The 16,180-nt window shown below is 41.6% G+C and overlaps 1 protein-coding gene across 1 annotated transcript in view; it reads right to left on the reverse strand.

Annotated features, from left to right (window-relative positions):
• Positions 1-16,180, reverse strand: part of COL22A1 (collagen type XXII alpha 1 chain) — a 234,289-nt gene that overhangs the window by 117,842 nt on the left and 100,267 nt on the right. The window contains exons 7-12 of the mRNA XM_069854706.1: positions 15,569-15,844; positions 14,779-14,859; positions 14,058-14,171; positions 13,424-13,468; positions 9,027-9,080; positions 8,204-8,239 (exon numbers count right to left, since the gene is read on the reverse strand). Coding sequence (XP_069710807.1) covers positions 8,204-8,239; positions 9,027-9,080; positions 13,424-13,468; positions 14,058-14,171; positions 14,779-14,859; positions 15,569-15,844 — 606 coding nt within the window. The remainder of the gene's footprint in view (positions 1-8,203; positions 8,240-9,026; positions 9,081-13,423; positions 13,469-14,057; positions 14,172-14,778; positions 14,860-15,568; positions 15,845-16,180) is intronic.

The raw sequence follows: 16,180 nt of genomic DNA on the forward strand, positions 1-16,180 counted from the left end.
CTCCACATTCACCCATTAGAGTCTATCCCAGAGCCTTACTGAAATATGAAAAATGCTTTTCCTCAAGTTTGACCATATCATCTAGTCCACAATTTCTCCCCATCTTACAGAGTTCATTCTTTTCAGTCTCTGCTGATTAAATTTGTAAAACACTGACTATTCTTCTCCTTACTCTCTGCAATGAACAACATCTCTCCACGTATCTCTTTAAATGTCATGCCCAAACTAGAGACAGCATCCTGCCTGAAGACGTATCACCACCTACTTATAACTTGTAGTGATACATCAGTGCTGACTGCCAAACATACCTGAGGCTGCTCAGTCGAGTCTTTGCCAAGATTATAAACAGTTTTGGTCCAACCAGACATATTTGTTTGAAAAGTGATGATGCTCCCCAGACCTTTTTCAACTCAGAATGTTTTACAAAGGTCATAATTCCCATTTTACTGTGGGAGCACTGCAGTACAAGACTGGGAAGAGCTAAGGACAAGATCCTCTTTGATACAGAGCCAGAAATACAAACTGAGCCTCCAGAGACCCAAACTCACTTAAAACATCGAATGCCAGCCTCTCCATCTGCACCTTCACAGAGTTCATGAACAACACACCTGCACCACTCCAACCATGAACAAGAAAACTCAGCCAGGCAACACCTTTGATCAGTGGAAAGTGAAAAACATGGCTGCTTAACTAGATAAATGTGAAAATATGTAGTGAGGAGAGGGGCAGGGAACACTTAAGATGCCTTTGATAGCCCTGTGATAGTAACTTGCTTTGTGTAACGCTTCAGCAATCTGTGATTCATTAGGCTACAAGATCCACTTCAGAGTGTATGCTCCAGACTGCTAAGAAAGCTTTTTTATTTTTCACCTAAAAGGCAAGTTAATCCATATCTATTCACTGTGATATTACTCCCAGGAGCATCCCACATCTGAACAACAGTTATCAATGACAGAATCAAGGCAATCAATTTTGTGGCCTCCCCAGCTCTTCTATCACAGCAAGCACAAACTTGGCAAATCTCTCTCATGGGCTTCTTTTCCATACAGCCAGTGTATCTTGGCAGAAAAATTCTTTAAACTAGTGCTGGAGACTACAAACTTCTGATTGCCAGTAGGTGTCATTACATACCAGCAATGTACCTGCCAGCCAGTGGCCAATGCTAAAAAGAAAGAAATGTTTTCTAAGTTTATGTAAGCTAAAAAATCCAAGTTACTAGTACTCTTGCACTGCTGAGAATTAAGTTATCACTATGCACAATTAGTATGTGATCTGGCTTTGAGTTGTTTATTACAATCTGCAGCTGTTATTCTGGGTCACAGAAAACCACAGAATTTACCTAAAACCCCCTAATTATTGTTAAGAAAAAGAATTCCATCAAACCATAGTTGTTTAGTTGTGAAAAATGTACTTTAACCGTAGCTAAGAGGACTGAAGAAATGCTGAACGATGAGAGTGAAATTGCCTGCATACACAAGAGTATTCAAAATATAGTTGGTGTACTGAGGTAGAAGCTGACATTAAGACACCTTGCCTTTTAATCAGAAGATTCAGAAAAGAAATGACAGATACAAATGACTCCAGTGAGCTGCATGACAGCCTTATGAAGTTGATGAAGTATTAATATACAGATGTTTAAGTGATGGACTGAGCAGTTAAGTGCTGAGTGACCTTAACCAGGTGAAGTCAGTTGCTAAGAATGGTTCCCAAGAGAGATGATTCCCAGCATGGAAAATAATAAGAAAAAAACTTGCAGGTATTGCACTTTCACTTTTCATTACTAGGTCAGTTTGAGCCGTGCTCACATTAATTTTTATTCTGCAATAAACTAAGAAGATCTGAGTGTTAAGGACCAAATTGTTGAGGAGGCAATGTTTCTACAGCCGCCATCTCCAAGGGGCATCAGTTACTGGATGGTTGGGGTTTTGTTTTGATTTCAAATTTCAAACTCAAGGATATTTCTGAACTTGGAGATGTTTTCCTATCTTGTTACTGTCAAGATATGCTGGCAGAAAGGTGCCATCCACGAACCAGAATGCCAGTGTGCTAAGGCTTCTGCTGCTTCTCTAGGCTCTCAGAACCACCCTTTGGTTTGCCAGTCCTGGGTAAACTGGGTGGCACTTAAGAGTTTGGGGACTTGGTGACAATGTCTGAACACCACAGCAGCCCAAATAAGACCTGTAAACTCTCTGGAGCATTTCCCCTATACCAGGCTCAAGATTTTAGCAGTGAAAAAGATGTCATCTCTTGGAGCAATAATCAGTTTTATTCGGAAGTTGCAGGAATACGGACTAATTCTTAGTTTGTGCAAGCTCAAGCTCCACGTCATGTAAATCCTCACAGAAAGCACATTCTGCTTCTTTCAGTTCAGATGGTTGTTTCCCCTTCTTTCCATTAAAATAATGGTTTTAAGCAGAGGGCCTCATCTTTGGCTCTTGCTTCAACTACACAGAAGCAGCCTGGCCACGTACTCTGCTGACGTTGACCCCAACTTGTAGAATCACCATCTTGCCTGGCCTTAGACTTGCTTCATCACCACAGACCAGTCTGGTGATCTGGACTCTTAGCTGAAGATGGCTACCATCACTGATCCATTCTGCTCCCTTGTTTGGGTGCTAAGGTATAAGCCCTGTCTGGTGAGGTCCCTGCCCTGCCAGTCATGGTATTGCTCCCAGCTCCACCTTCTTTGGGGCACAGTTGGTCCTTGCTGCACCCTGACACTCGGACCTGACTCTCAAACATCATTATAGCTCTGCGTGTCTAAAATACCACTTCCAGCCTGAGCCTTACCTACAACCAAGCCATACACACAGCCCTTCTGGTCCCAAAATACACCCCTTAAAAATAACCAAGCAAAACCTCTCCTTTGCCATCAGACCAGTATGCAGTATCATACTCTAGCTATATCTGCAGCACCTTTTGCAGGCAGAACTGCACTCATTTTCTTGTGGCTCAAGTTACTGGATGCTAGCCAGCCCCTACCCAGACAAATTCTGCTTGTGCTAATTTGGTAAACCCTCCTGACAGCACAGTACTGAGGTAAAATGTTACATGGCTTTCAGGTCAGACTTTTCTTAAATTCAGCTGCCCCAAAGCAAAGAGAGAACACACAGGGCTCTGTATTGATAGACTCCATCTAACAGGGTAGATTTCCACATCTAGTCCAGAAACCCCAAAAATGGCAATAGCTCTAATTTAGAAGACAAGGGAGGGAAGAGGAAGCAAAGCCTTTGTTTGAAGGATCTAGCTGTCAAGATATGCAAAGCCTACAGGGAAAGAGGTTCTCCAGCTTCATTTTACAATAACAAAGACTAGCTGCTTTGCCCAAGGTCAACAAATCTGTTGGAGCCATGTGTTAAGCCTGAGTCTCCTGCAGCCTATCCCAGAGCCTTAGCTATGGGCCTGCTTTTCTTACCTATGCTTGGTCTTGCAGTCACTGCATCTCTAATAAGCCAAGCCACTTCAGAGGCTTTATTCTTGTTAGAAATCATATAAAAATCCTCCTGCATTTTTATCAGAGAATAAAAAAAATAACAAACCAAACACTGTTAGGACAATATAGACTTAATCTACTAAAGTTGTCCCCCATATTCATTGCTGCATATGTGATTATTAGCATGAAGGGATACAGATAAAGCACAAAGGAACAGCTTGGAAACACATTAGTGAAAGAGGTCCCACTGTAATCCATAGTAAAATCTTCATCAACCACCTCTGCAGGAAAAGGTGGGTGCTCCTGGTTAGTTTTTTCTTTCTTGTAGAAAATCACGAGTGACTTGACTTAGCTGTTTCATTATACCTCTCTTGTGTTACCTGTTCTTCATCAAGAGCTACAGACAGTGTTTGCCCAAGCCCTGTATGGACTACAGAAACTTATGTCCCCTGAGAAAAGAGGATGCTAGGGATATTCAAGAGTCATACATAAGTCTAAATACAGCTGCCAGCAGTCAGGTCTAGCAAGTTCCTTTCCCATTTGTAGCAGTGGCCTTATGGAAGCCCACAGTTTGCAGAGACTCACTAAAATCATAATACAACGTAAGCAGAGATAATGTCTTTGTACTGACTAGAAGTTTATAGTTGTCGCTCTTTAATTAAAACATATGTACTTTTAAAACCACAAAATTTTAACCTCCAGAACAGCCTATGAAGAGGAGCTCCATCATACAAGAAGCAACTTAATTTTGTTCATTTTAAACTTGCCATCAGCTAGTTTTGTTTGCTTCTGCTTAGCATTTGTAACAGAATAAACAGTGAAAAATAATTTCCTGTTGATATCTCCCTGCAACTCAAAGTTCCACAGATTTTCATCATACCTTTTCTGAGCACCTTCCCAGCCAGGTATTTCTCAGTACCATTGGTCTTTAGGATGCTAAAGCACCACTGGATAATATTCTGTATCTTGCAAGGCAGGAGTGTCAGTGTTTTAAAGCCTCTAAGTTAAACTTTGCACAGAAGCACTAGAAGGGCAGGCTGGCTCATGATGTGGATGGCTGTGCCCCAGGAATGCAGACCTCGTACTGTACAGAACCTCCCTTGTCAAACATGATTTCCCTAACTTTGATCAAGAGTCACCGAAACTCAGTCTTGCTTGAAACATACTCAGAAATGCTCTGCAGGTGTTCCATCTGCCCTCACTCTTCTCCTGCACCTACAACAACACCTTGAATCAACAGAGGTTTGGAGATTTGAGTTATAACTCTTGCAGAGCCAGGCCATCTCCATTTGAACAACTTACAGAACAAAGCCAAAACAATGCCTTTCATGGTGAACATGTTATAGAATCGGATATTTGTCCATGTATAATAATCAATTCAATAACGCAAGTGTATGCAAAAGAAGTGAATGAGCACACAGTAGAGGCACACATTTATGAGAAAAAGTATGACAGAATACACCTAATGCCAGAAATTAGATGCTCCAATGGATGAAAGAGGACTGTCAACAGTGGAAATTTAAGATCTAATACAGAGCAGTGGCAGCTGAATCACATCTAACCAGAAAATCCACCTGAGAGCAGTTTACACAAACACCTGTATATGCATTATGTTATTTTCTTATTTAATATTTATGCAACTTTACTTGGTCTGCACATGCATGTAAAAAGCATCCTCTAGCAGGCTGAAATATTTAGGCCTAACAAAATATGCTAGGATGTTCCTTGAGCCATTACAGAGAATATTTTGGTTTTCATAGTCACACAAGGCCTCACATTTACACAAATTAGGTTTTTAGCCACAGCTTCTACTATCTTTTGGTTTACCACTAATGATGTGTTTGGCATGTTATGTATTCTAATACAAGCATCATTTCGGCTTTAACTTGGTGATATAACTGAGGTAATGGCCTAGAGAAGCAAGGATGGTGTCTCTGCTGTCCTCCCAGAAAAGCACAGGATTTACCCTCTAACAAATTCCTCAGACCTCACATGATTACCCTACATAAAATAAAGCATGATCTGTCAGGTTTGCAGTACTAGCAGAGCTGGGCAGCAATACTAAAGTGAGGAGATGATTTTGTCATCAGTGGGGTTCCCCAGGGCTCAGTGCTGGGTCCAGCCCTGTTCAATGTCTTTGACCTGGATAAGGGGATTGAATGCACCCTAAGTAAGTTTCCGGATGACACTAAGCTGGGTGGAAGTGTCGATCTGGAGGGTAGGAAGGCTCTGCAAAGGGATCTGAACAGGCTGAATTGATGGGCTGAGTCCAGTGGTAAGAGGTTTAACAGGCCAAATACTGGGTCCTGCACTTTGGATGCAACAACCCTATGCAGTGCTACAGATAAGGGGAAGACAGGCTAAAAAGCTGCCTGGACGAGAAGGACCTGGGGGTGTTGGTTGACAGCCGACTGAACATGAGCCAGCAGTGTGCCCAGGTGGCCAAGAAGGCCAATGGCATCTTGGCTTGGATCAGAAACGGCGTGACCAGCAGGGCCAGGGAGGTTCTTCTCCCTCTGTACTCAGCACTGGTGAGACCGCTCCTCGAATCCTGTGTTCAGTTCTGGGCCCCTCACCACAAGAAGGATGTTGAGGCTCTGGAGCGAGTCCAGAGAAGAGCAATGAAGCTGGTGAAGGGGCTGGAGAACAAGTCTTACGAGGAGCGGCTGAAGGAACTGGGTCTGTTTAGCCTTGAGAAGAAGAGGCTGAGGGGAAACCTTATTGCTCTCTACAACTACCTGAAAGGAGGTTGTAGAGAGGAGGGAGCTGGCCTCTTCTCCCAAGTAACAGGGGACAGGACAAGAGGGAATGGCCTCAAGCTCTGCCGGGGGAGGTTCAGGGTGGACACTACTTAAAAATTCTTTACAGAAAGGGTCATTGGGCACTGGAACAGGCTGCCCAGGGATGCAGTTGAGTCACCATCCCTGGAGGTATATAAAAGATGGGTGGATGAGGTGCTGAGGGGCACGGCGCTCTTAGTCATATGTTTTAGTTTTAGGTAGTCCTGAGAGGAGCAGCAAGTTGGACTCGATGATCCTTACAGGTTCCTTACAACTTGAGCTATTGTATGATTCTATATCCCCAGGTGCCCTTTGTAATCAAGACAGCTGTAATCAATGTACAGCTGATGTATATTTGCTCTCTGACACTCAGCCATTGGGCAGACATGGGGCACAAACACACTGGGTACCAAATACACTTGATCCACAGATGGGCAAGCTGCCTCAGCTGGAAGGAGTACCAAATAAATAAAACAAGGTTGCCATAAACTCTGAGATCTCTATGCCTATGTTGCTTGGCCATCTCAAAGTTCTGCACATGTTGTGGGGTCTTTTTAATTTTTCCCCCCGCAATCCAGACTTCCAGACCTATTTTTCTAGGCATGACAATAATACAGATGGAGCGACATTTTCCAACACTTTTCTGCAGAGGTAAAAACATAAGAAAACAAGAACCTCCTTCAACTGCAGCACAACTCACATTGTAAACATCACATTTCCCACCAGACTGCTAACTTTCACCTCCTGGCAAACATGAGCTGGTTTCCAAAGGCTGAATCCTGAGTCTCAAAGGCTAAATAGTAGCTGTCAGTAGGAGGACTGCAGGAAGATGAATGGAGAAATGTGCACTTTATAGCCCCCATGTCTCTAGCCTGACTCGATAATATTTCCTGCAGTGAGCAACTCTCATTTAGATTGTAATTTCACATGATGCATTGCCACTATATACAATCAATATATCATAATCACAGAAAGAACAAATGAGAAGATGCAATGACCATAAATGCCATATTCTCGCTAGTAGAGCATTCTTTCTTTCAGACCCCAATCCAATGTTATTTTAAATTCCCTGAGCAACTGGGGTAGCCACAGACTCCCTGGAAAACAGCTCCACAGAATCTTAATCCCATTTTCAGTACAAACCATGACTTCTTCCTTAAAGCATCCATCTATCTCCTAGACTCTCCTGCCAATCATTTTCCCTTGATCCCCACAACTTCAAATTGGTAAGGAAAACATCCACAACCACGTGTGATGTGAAGCTCCAGAGAGAAAGCTACTTCTTCTCTACAGTCTAGGTCTCCAGCATCATTTCTTGTGGGGAATGGGATGTTTGCAGACAGAATTGCCTGGAAACCAAGATCTTTTTTAATGCAAATTAGTCCAGTCACGCTGCTTGTGTCCCATTGTTGATCACCATTGAATTCATTTTCCAAGAAAGATAACAGCAATTTTTTGTGGTTATTCTATATCCTCAATTTTAACCACCAAGTCTTAACACTCTGTCCTGCCTAATATGTGCAGCAAGAAAATGCTCCGGCTTGTATCCTTTGGGTTATTAATGTAAATTCCCAGTGAAACAAAACAGTGTGGCAGCCTCCTCATGACCCAAATTTAATCCTGTTGAAAATTCAATAAACTCAAAATTATGCTTTTCCTTTGTTTTTCATATTTCCAGACAGTTGCTTTAATGCATTATCCTCCATGAATTCACTACTGCTTACACAAAGCAAAGATTATGATTTCAATTTGATAGCATTTCACATGGCCAATGCACAAAGGAAACTCAAAGAACAAGAAGGGGAAAAAACAATGAATGCTCAAAAGTTTTCCTGCAGAAAAAGGCATAACAGAACATAAAAGTTTTCCACAAAGAACCAACTGTATCACATTTCTTCTATCTTGTGGACTCCAAAAGCAACCTCTAAACTACGGAAGGCAACAGCAAGTGACTTGCATTTAATCAGTCCAATGAAGGATTAGATCTTACCTTTTCTCCTTTTTCTCCTCTGCCATAGGCTCTGCCCTAGAAATGAAAGAAGAGGGAAAAAAGGTACATTTGATGTCAAGGATGTTAAACAGCACTATAAATATATATCCTGTTTCCCTTGTTGTATATCTGAGATACATCCATTTATCCATCCATATATAACATGTCTATAAATACAGACACACAAGTCACAGGACAGCTACTAAAGGCATAGTCATTTTATTTGGGCAAATTCTTGGAAAATAATTCACTGACAAATTGAAATAGAAAACCTATCCCCAATTCTCCTACTGCAGCCACGAAAACATCTTATTTTCTATTCAGGGCAGACCCTGATATCACATTTCCAAAATCAAAGATGCCAACAACCCTAATTAGAATGAATTTTACATAGGGTTAAAGATTTTCCCTCCTGAAAACTTTGTCTGGTATTTGCATTAATTGCAGCTGGGGAAAGTTGTATCTTGGTCATCTGAATGTAAGAGAGTTGAGAGAGATTTGCATCTTCTTTGTGTTCAGTTGCCCTGTACTGTCCCCATTAGATGTGCAGCTGTTCTATAGTCAAATACACTCAAGTCGGACATTTTAATCAGAAGGCCAATACTAAGACAGTTATCTGCTGAGGAACCCATCCATTCCCCTCCTCTAAGAAATGACAGTGGGTGCCAGAAATATCCGCTTCCCCTTGGGATTAAGGTCCACCAGAGGGAGAATACTCAACAGGACACACTGACATTGTGAGCAAGTTCTCACCATAAATGAGAAAACAAATACTGGCATTTTCATCTCCTTATATAAAAGCCTTCTGGTATTTCTTACTTACTGGCTCTCCTTTTTCTCCTCTGAGCCCAGGAAACCCTTGGGTGCCACTTTCTCCCTTGAAAAAGAAAAAGTGTTAACACTACAGAGTTAATTAATTTCTTTCTTGACAGACATAGAAATAACAGATGAGATTTCCTCTTACAACTTCCTGTTGGATCCATTTATGAAATATACCACACTAGTGTTTGTATTTTGTGGTTCATTGTTTTGGTTTTCTTGGGGAAGCTATGCAATAAGGATTTCACTGAGACTGTAGACACATCTGGTCCCACCAGTCTCTATGGCCAAGGTTTCAGTTCCTGCCATAAGGACTCGATGTACCTCATTGTAATTACACTGAATTGAATGTTTGTGTTCTCAGATCTATTTTATATTCTGTTTATCACAAGAAAATACTGCTAGAAGCCTTTAGAGTGCACTGGTAAGGCAAAGAGCTTTCTCTTGTGAGGTACTTTAAAAGTTTTTATTTACTATTAAGCCAGGAAGGACTCGGATAGGTGATTTGTATAAGACCTAGAGAGTGCACACCTAAAATACGGAAATAATAAAACTGCAAATATTGTCAGGATTTTAGAGATTTTTATTTTTAAATTCAAACCCCATTGTTTTCATTCACACTACATTTTCATGATCAACTAACTCCTCCCTTCCCTCACAGAAGTGTGCAACACACAGAGTCCCTCTCCCTGATTGCTCCAATGCAAGAGAGAGATGGGAACACGGAAGAAAAGCAGTTGAAAACAGACAAATTCTGATGGTTACACGGATGAAAACTAGACAAGCAAATACATAGGGTGGAAAAGAGAAGAATAGTTAATAAAAAAAAAACCAAGTAAAACTTTTTCTTCAATTGGAAGCTGGTGAAAGGGATAAAGAATCAAAGAAAACAGTTCATTTCATAAATATTCATCAGATACAGAATTAAAAGTGGTGCCAAAGGCAGCAACTGCAGAAAAAAAATACCTGCAAAACATTTTACATACTGCTTTGCAGTCACAAAAGTGAAGGAGGACTCAGTATATACCTATTCCTAAGACTAGTTGAAGGCTACGTGAAGTGCTGCCACAAGTTTCTTCAATTCCTCCAGCACCAGGCACTGCTGGCGAGCAGAGGGCTCTACCCACACATCTCTACCTAGCTCCTACTTGATTCTCAGAAATTAGGGGATCAAGTTCACCCTTAGCAAGTGTGTGGACAACACTAAACTGGGAGGAAGTGTTGGTCTGTTGGAGGGTAGAGAGGCTCTACAGAGGGATCTGAACAGGCTGGATCGATAGGCTGAGGCCAATGGCATGAGGTTTAACAAGGCCACAGGCAGAGTCCTGCACTTGGGACACAAAACCCCTGTGCAGCACTACAGGCCTGGGGAAGAGTGGCTGGAAAGCTGCCTGACAGAGAAAGACTTGGGAGTGTTGGTCAACAGGCGACTAAACATGAGCCAGCAGTGTGGCCAGGGGGCCAAGAAAGCCAATAGCATCTTGTCTTGTATCAGAAATGGTGTGCCCAGCAGGACCTGGGAAGTGAGTCTCCCCCTCTACTCTGCACTGGTTAGGCCTCACCTTGAACACTGTGTTCAGTTTTGGGTCCCTCACTATAAGAAAGAAACTGTGGTCCTGGAGTGTGTCCAGAGAAGAGTGAGGAAACTGGTCAAGGGGCTAAAGAACAAGTCTTATGAGGAGCAGCTGAGGGAACTGGGGAAGCCTGGAAAAGAGGAGGCTGAGGGGAGATCTTATTGCTCTCTACAGCTACCTGGAAGGAGGTTGCAGAGGTGGGTGTTGGTCCCTTCTCCCAAGTGCTGGGTGGTAGGAAAAGAGGAAATGGTTTCAAGCTGCATCAGGGGAAGTTTAGACTGGACATTAGGACTGCACTTCCCAGACCTCCCCACATGCACAACAGTAGGTTTTAATTTTATGGTTCTATTCAATTTGTCCTGATTTATACCCACTAAAATGTGGTCAGTTGCATCAGACACTGAAGCATTTGTTGGCATTATGCTTTCTTTTCCTCAGACAAGGACAGGCTTTTGAAAGCACAAGAAACATGAAAGTTTCTTTGTTTAAGCTTCTACTTTTTTTTTTTCCTCACAGAGCAAGTAACATATATGCAAAACCAATGTCACAGTCAATTCAAGTAGGCTGCAGCAAAATTTGTAAAAGCTTTTACACAACTATCTCTTTTAAGTCTCTTAAACTTAAACTCCTTCCTAATCTGGAGGAAAAAATAGATCCCACTAGACTATGTCTAATGCACTAAACTTGCAAAGCTTTCCACGGGCAGACAAGCTTTGTCATTTTTATGGTGTGGAAAAAATCAGATCTCACAGATAAGCGATTTTCTCTAAACTTGGATCAACAGCACTGCTGGAAGAGAGCAGAAACCTGTTGACCATTAGCTCACTGCCCCAACCAACCAGCCTATCTGCTTGAAAATAAGATAGTATACAGAGCAATAATGGAATCAAATAATACAGAAGCCAGTCATATTTTTGTGGAGGTTTAGTCTTTCCTTAATAAAGTGCCAGTGGTAATATCCCAAATATAATTCCCTTCCTCACAGCCAGAATTTATTAGCCCAGGTGCTCTAATATTGGGACAGAGAGAAAAAGAAGGAGAGAGACATTAGCTCCTGCACATAGAGCAGAGACAGTGACCAGCTGGCCCTTTCCAATAGTGATGCAAGGATTGCTGTTAAGAGCACTGTATGTTATTTAAACATAATATCTTTGCAAGTGAAGAGCAAAATCTGTTACTTGCCTTTTTTTAGCAGATAGAGAAGCTAAGTAATTTATCTCAAATTATCACATTCATGCCAAATTATTGTGAGAGCATGGATTTAAATGGCATCATCCTCAGCAACCTGAGACTGTGAAATACTCCTGCCTCAGCTCTATACAAGTCTTGGACAACTACAGCCAGGGAAAAGTCACATACATCTGCAGAGCTCTTCAGCAACCCACCTTCAGGAGTGAGACAGGCATTTCAGATCTCCAGCAGAAAATGTGCTAATGCTGTGCTTGTGTATACACTATTATGTGCAGGACTAGTATCTCCTGCATCCCTGCACTGTGCCATGTCACAGTACAGACATCCTCTCCAGCACATAGACCTTGTCTAAGTGGTGAAAGACAATGAGATGTTGCTGCAGTGCACTTTTATTACTGTCACCCTTCTGCAACTTCCTCACAATAGTCATGTCACTGCTATTCTTCGAAACAGCCCATCATTATTAAGCTGGCACAGATTAAAATATAAAGTTGCTATTTATATGTGGAAGCATAAGGAAACATTTTGTGCAGTTTCAGCCAGGCACTTCTGAGCATTAGTGGGCCCATGTTCTTTCATGCCAGCAGAAAACACATTCCAAAACACATCTCCTCATCATCCAAAACTTCTCCCTGCAGAGAGCAGAGCAAGCTTTTCCAAAAAAAAAAAACAAAACAAAAAACCACCACACATTGCTAAGAATGTCTGACCTTCCAAGATCCAGATATTTTTCCTTTCCGCTCCAACAGTGGTTCATCATAACAGAGTAACTTTTGGAGGGATAGAATTAATTTAATCACCAACAGATATAAATTCAGTGATTGAATTTCCAGAAGTTATTTCCAAAGATCTTTTTTTATCACACAGATGGTGAGATTAGGAATCACCAGGTCTACCAGCTTTCACCTCTTCTGCAATGTTGTGAAACTTTCTTTTTTCTTCCAGTGCAAGTGTTCCCTCTAAGTCAATTGTCTCACAGTAACCAAGCACAGAATGAAAATGAGTATATGTTGAATGCACATGTGTGCATATCAAAGAAGATTGCAGAATATGCAGGATAATATAGAGGTTGCACTGTGAAATTTGAAGCAAGCATCACAGCCACTCTCCCACCCTGTTATCTAGGAAGAAATGTATCGAGGAAAGTGGCCTATATTTAACATCATGAGTCAGACAATCCTGGTAAGGATAACAGATTGTGGCTAATCCTTTATCTTGTCTCAGGAAATTTTGTAGAGTGTAACTGGGAGACTGCTACCTAACATATGGATATCTAGTACTGCTAAGCACAGCACAGAAGCATCACATGGTTTTCCAGTGCTTATGGAAGCTGTGCGTGACTTCATGAATAACACAAACTTGCAAACATGAAAATTTTGAAGCTACAGGAAAAGATTTTGGAAAATACTCATTTTAAGAATGATATAAAGCAGCAAAAGAGAAGCTCAAATGCACACCTAGACCAAAGATTAAAGATAGGGAGAGTCTTCTGCAGTTCCAGACTCATCCAAAACCATCTGAGGTCGATCATATGATAAACTGATTCTTCTCAAAATCTTCAGCTTCTCAACTTACTCTGAAAGTGCTTTCCCGTTGTTGCTTTTATTAAAAAAATTAACTAGCACATATTACTGACCTTTTGACCTTTAGGACCTTCAGGGCCAATTGGACCTCTCTCCCCCTAAGACAAAAAAAAACATAATTATTCAAACTGATCTTCTCATTGTATAACAAATCAAGGGTCTAGATCCTACAAGAACTGAGGACAACAAAAACGTTTTCAGGTTTTAGTGGAGAACAGACTACAACTGACATGGTCTCAAGAACAACGACAATGAAGCTGACTTCTCAGAAGTCCCAGTCACAGCCAATACAAGCTGCACACTGTTTTTATCAGCTATGAGATTTTTTTTTCAGCGTGGATGAATTTACCTCCAGAATCTCTTCCTTTTTATTTGAAGAAGGATGCAAATAACTAGGCTGGATAAGTATAATGACTTTGTTGCCAAGGTTGTTACCAGGACTACCAGCATGATTAAAATCACCAAATTAGGCAGGGAGAAAACACCTGGGAAAACTGCCATTACCTGTACAGACATCCCACCTGTGAATAACACGTTTGACTCTTTCTATTAAATGCTCTCTACCTCTAGGTCTTAAAGTGCTTTATAAACACAGCCCTTCTTATAACTCATTGCATGGTGTCATACACCCTACTTCCAAACCTACCCAGCGTGCCTCTAATGAAACACGCTCATCTCAACACTCACCTTTTGTCCAGCAGGACAGGAGCAGTTGAAAGTCTTGAGGTGGCCAACTTGCTCACTGCCAACAGTGGGTCTCACTTCCAGGGGAGGTGCTTCTGTCAGGACCGTCACCTGGCACTACACCCAAACACTCAATGTCATGACCAAGCCTTTGATGCTAGAAACCTTCCTCTTCCACTCGTTTTAGAGAAACTACATAGGCATTACCGAATAACATACAAATACATGACTCCTAGTGAGGAACAAAATCCCACAAAAGCCATTCATTTAAGCAATAGGAAAAATGTAGCAAAATCATCAATGACTGTCTTTAAGCAGGACTGAGGGGAGAACAGTGAAAGGAGGGTGGAAGTTTCTAATGAGAACTGGGCACAGGAAACTAAGCAGCAACTGGCACTGTTTTAGCTGTTCCCAAATAAAACCGGTGGGAAACATGTTGAATATTTCATGCTGAATTTCTGTTGTTCCATCATCATTTCAGGGTTTTGTTTCTCCTGACAGTTTGACAAGGAAAGAGCAACTTGGAAACTTCAAATTCCTCATACTTATCCCTCTGCAGTGATCGTTTTCTGGCACTGCTACATTACCAATTATATAGTTAGGTTTCATTCACCATCATTAAAAAAATTATAATCCCACACTGTCATATAATCCCTGATTTATGTAATAGGTTTCAGCGAAGAGTGTTCATGTGAAAATTAATAAATGACAAAAAGAAGCTTACTGGTCCAGAGGGAATGTCACAGCAGGTCTCCAGCTCAGCATGACGAGAATCACAGTAAATAACCATCCGCTGAAGATCAAACTAGAAGAAAAAGTAAAGCAATAGTCTCAGAGACAGTAAATTATTAAAGACCGCATGTCCTTTTGCTTCGATACAAGCAGTGCAGACGAATACAAACAAAAACCAGATGGGGATAACTTCATAGCGATTCTATGGATCTTGTAGTCAATGTCTATCTCTCCCTATTAATAATAGACCAATATCTCAGCATGCTCCAAGAGTGCTGAGCTAATAAGACCTGAATATACCTATTAAAATTCTGGTACAGGTTTTCAAGCTAATAAAAAGGCATGTGAATCCCCGTGTCCTGGCCAAATTCCTGTCTGAGAAGACATATTCTGACCACCCTCATCCTTCCTTGAATTTTTTCTATACACAAATTTTTGTTTTCTCCTTTTGTGCCTTGCATCTTCTGACCATTTACCCCTGTGTGAGAAATGCTATTAGCACATTTAGCATGCACATTTCATCCATTTTGCACAGCTAAGAAAGATTATACATCTCAAAACACTAACCAATCACACATAAATTACACTGGGTTAACACTCCTACTGGGCACTCAGGTCCAATCTGAAGGTCTCAACTTCAGTTCAACCACAGCAAGAGTCATTTAACAGAATTATCTTTTATAGAATCATAGAATGGATTGAGTTGGAAGCAACATTATAGGTCAGATAGTTCCAACCCCCCGAAGGTTACCCCATCTCTAATTAGCGCACACAGTACTTACATCAATGGGGACGCTGTCATACAAGCGTTTGCCAATCACAGTCTTTCCTTGAATGTCAATATTTTCTCTGTCTTCAATAGGCAGCATCTGCACAAGTCTGCAATCTATGTAAAGTGAGACAGCCTTTGACTGAATACTAAGGGCAATTTTGTGCCAGCTGCGGTCAAAAAGATCACTGACTCGTGCATTTCGGAAGACCACTCTGACAGCATCCTTGGTGAGCCCAACAGCATTGTACTCCAAAGCTTTGTTCTCTCCATCCAGTCGTATTGAGACCTATAGAGAGACAGAAATGATTTTACTTGAAAAGTACAAAGCCTCCTCCCTCCTCCCGCCTTCCTTCCACTGCAACTAACACCTCAAAGTCAGTGGTCGTACAGCACATGGTGAGGAGCCCAAGGAAGGAACAGAGGACAGAGTTTTGTGTGAGATAGGAAGCTGGACAGGGAGCCTACAGCTGTTCCAATAAAAATGACAGGACAGGGCAGAGGCTTGTGTACAGACCCATGATCATCTAAGACCTTTTCTTGTGAGTACCATCTCCAGCATGGCTTCAACACATGCCACCTTAATGCCTCCCAGGCAATGCTCGGGCATAATTCATGGAATCAT

The sequence above is a fragment of the Phaenicophaeus curvirostris genome, chromosome 3, assembly GCF_032191515.1.
Source record: "Phaenicophaeus curvirostris isolate KB17595 chromosome 3, BPBGC_Pcur_1.0, whole genome shotgun sequence".
Taxonomy (NCBI): Eukaryota; Metazoa; Chordata; class Aves; order Cuculiformes; family Cuculidae; genus Phaenicophaeus; species Phaenicophaeus curvirostris.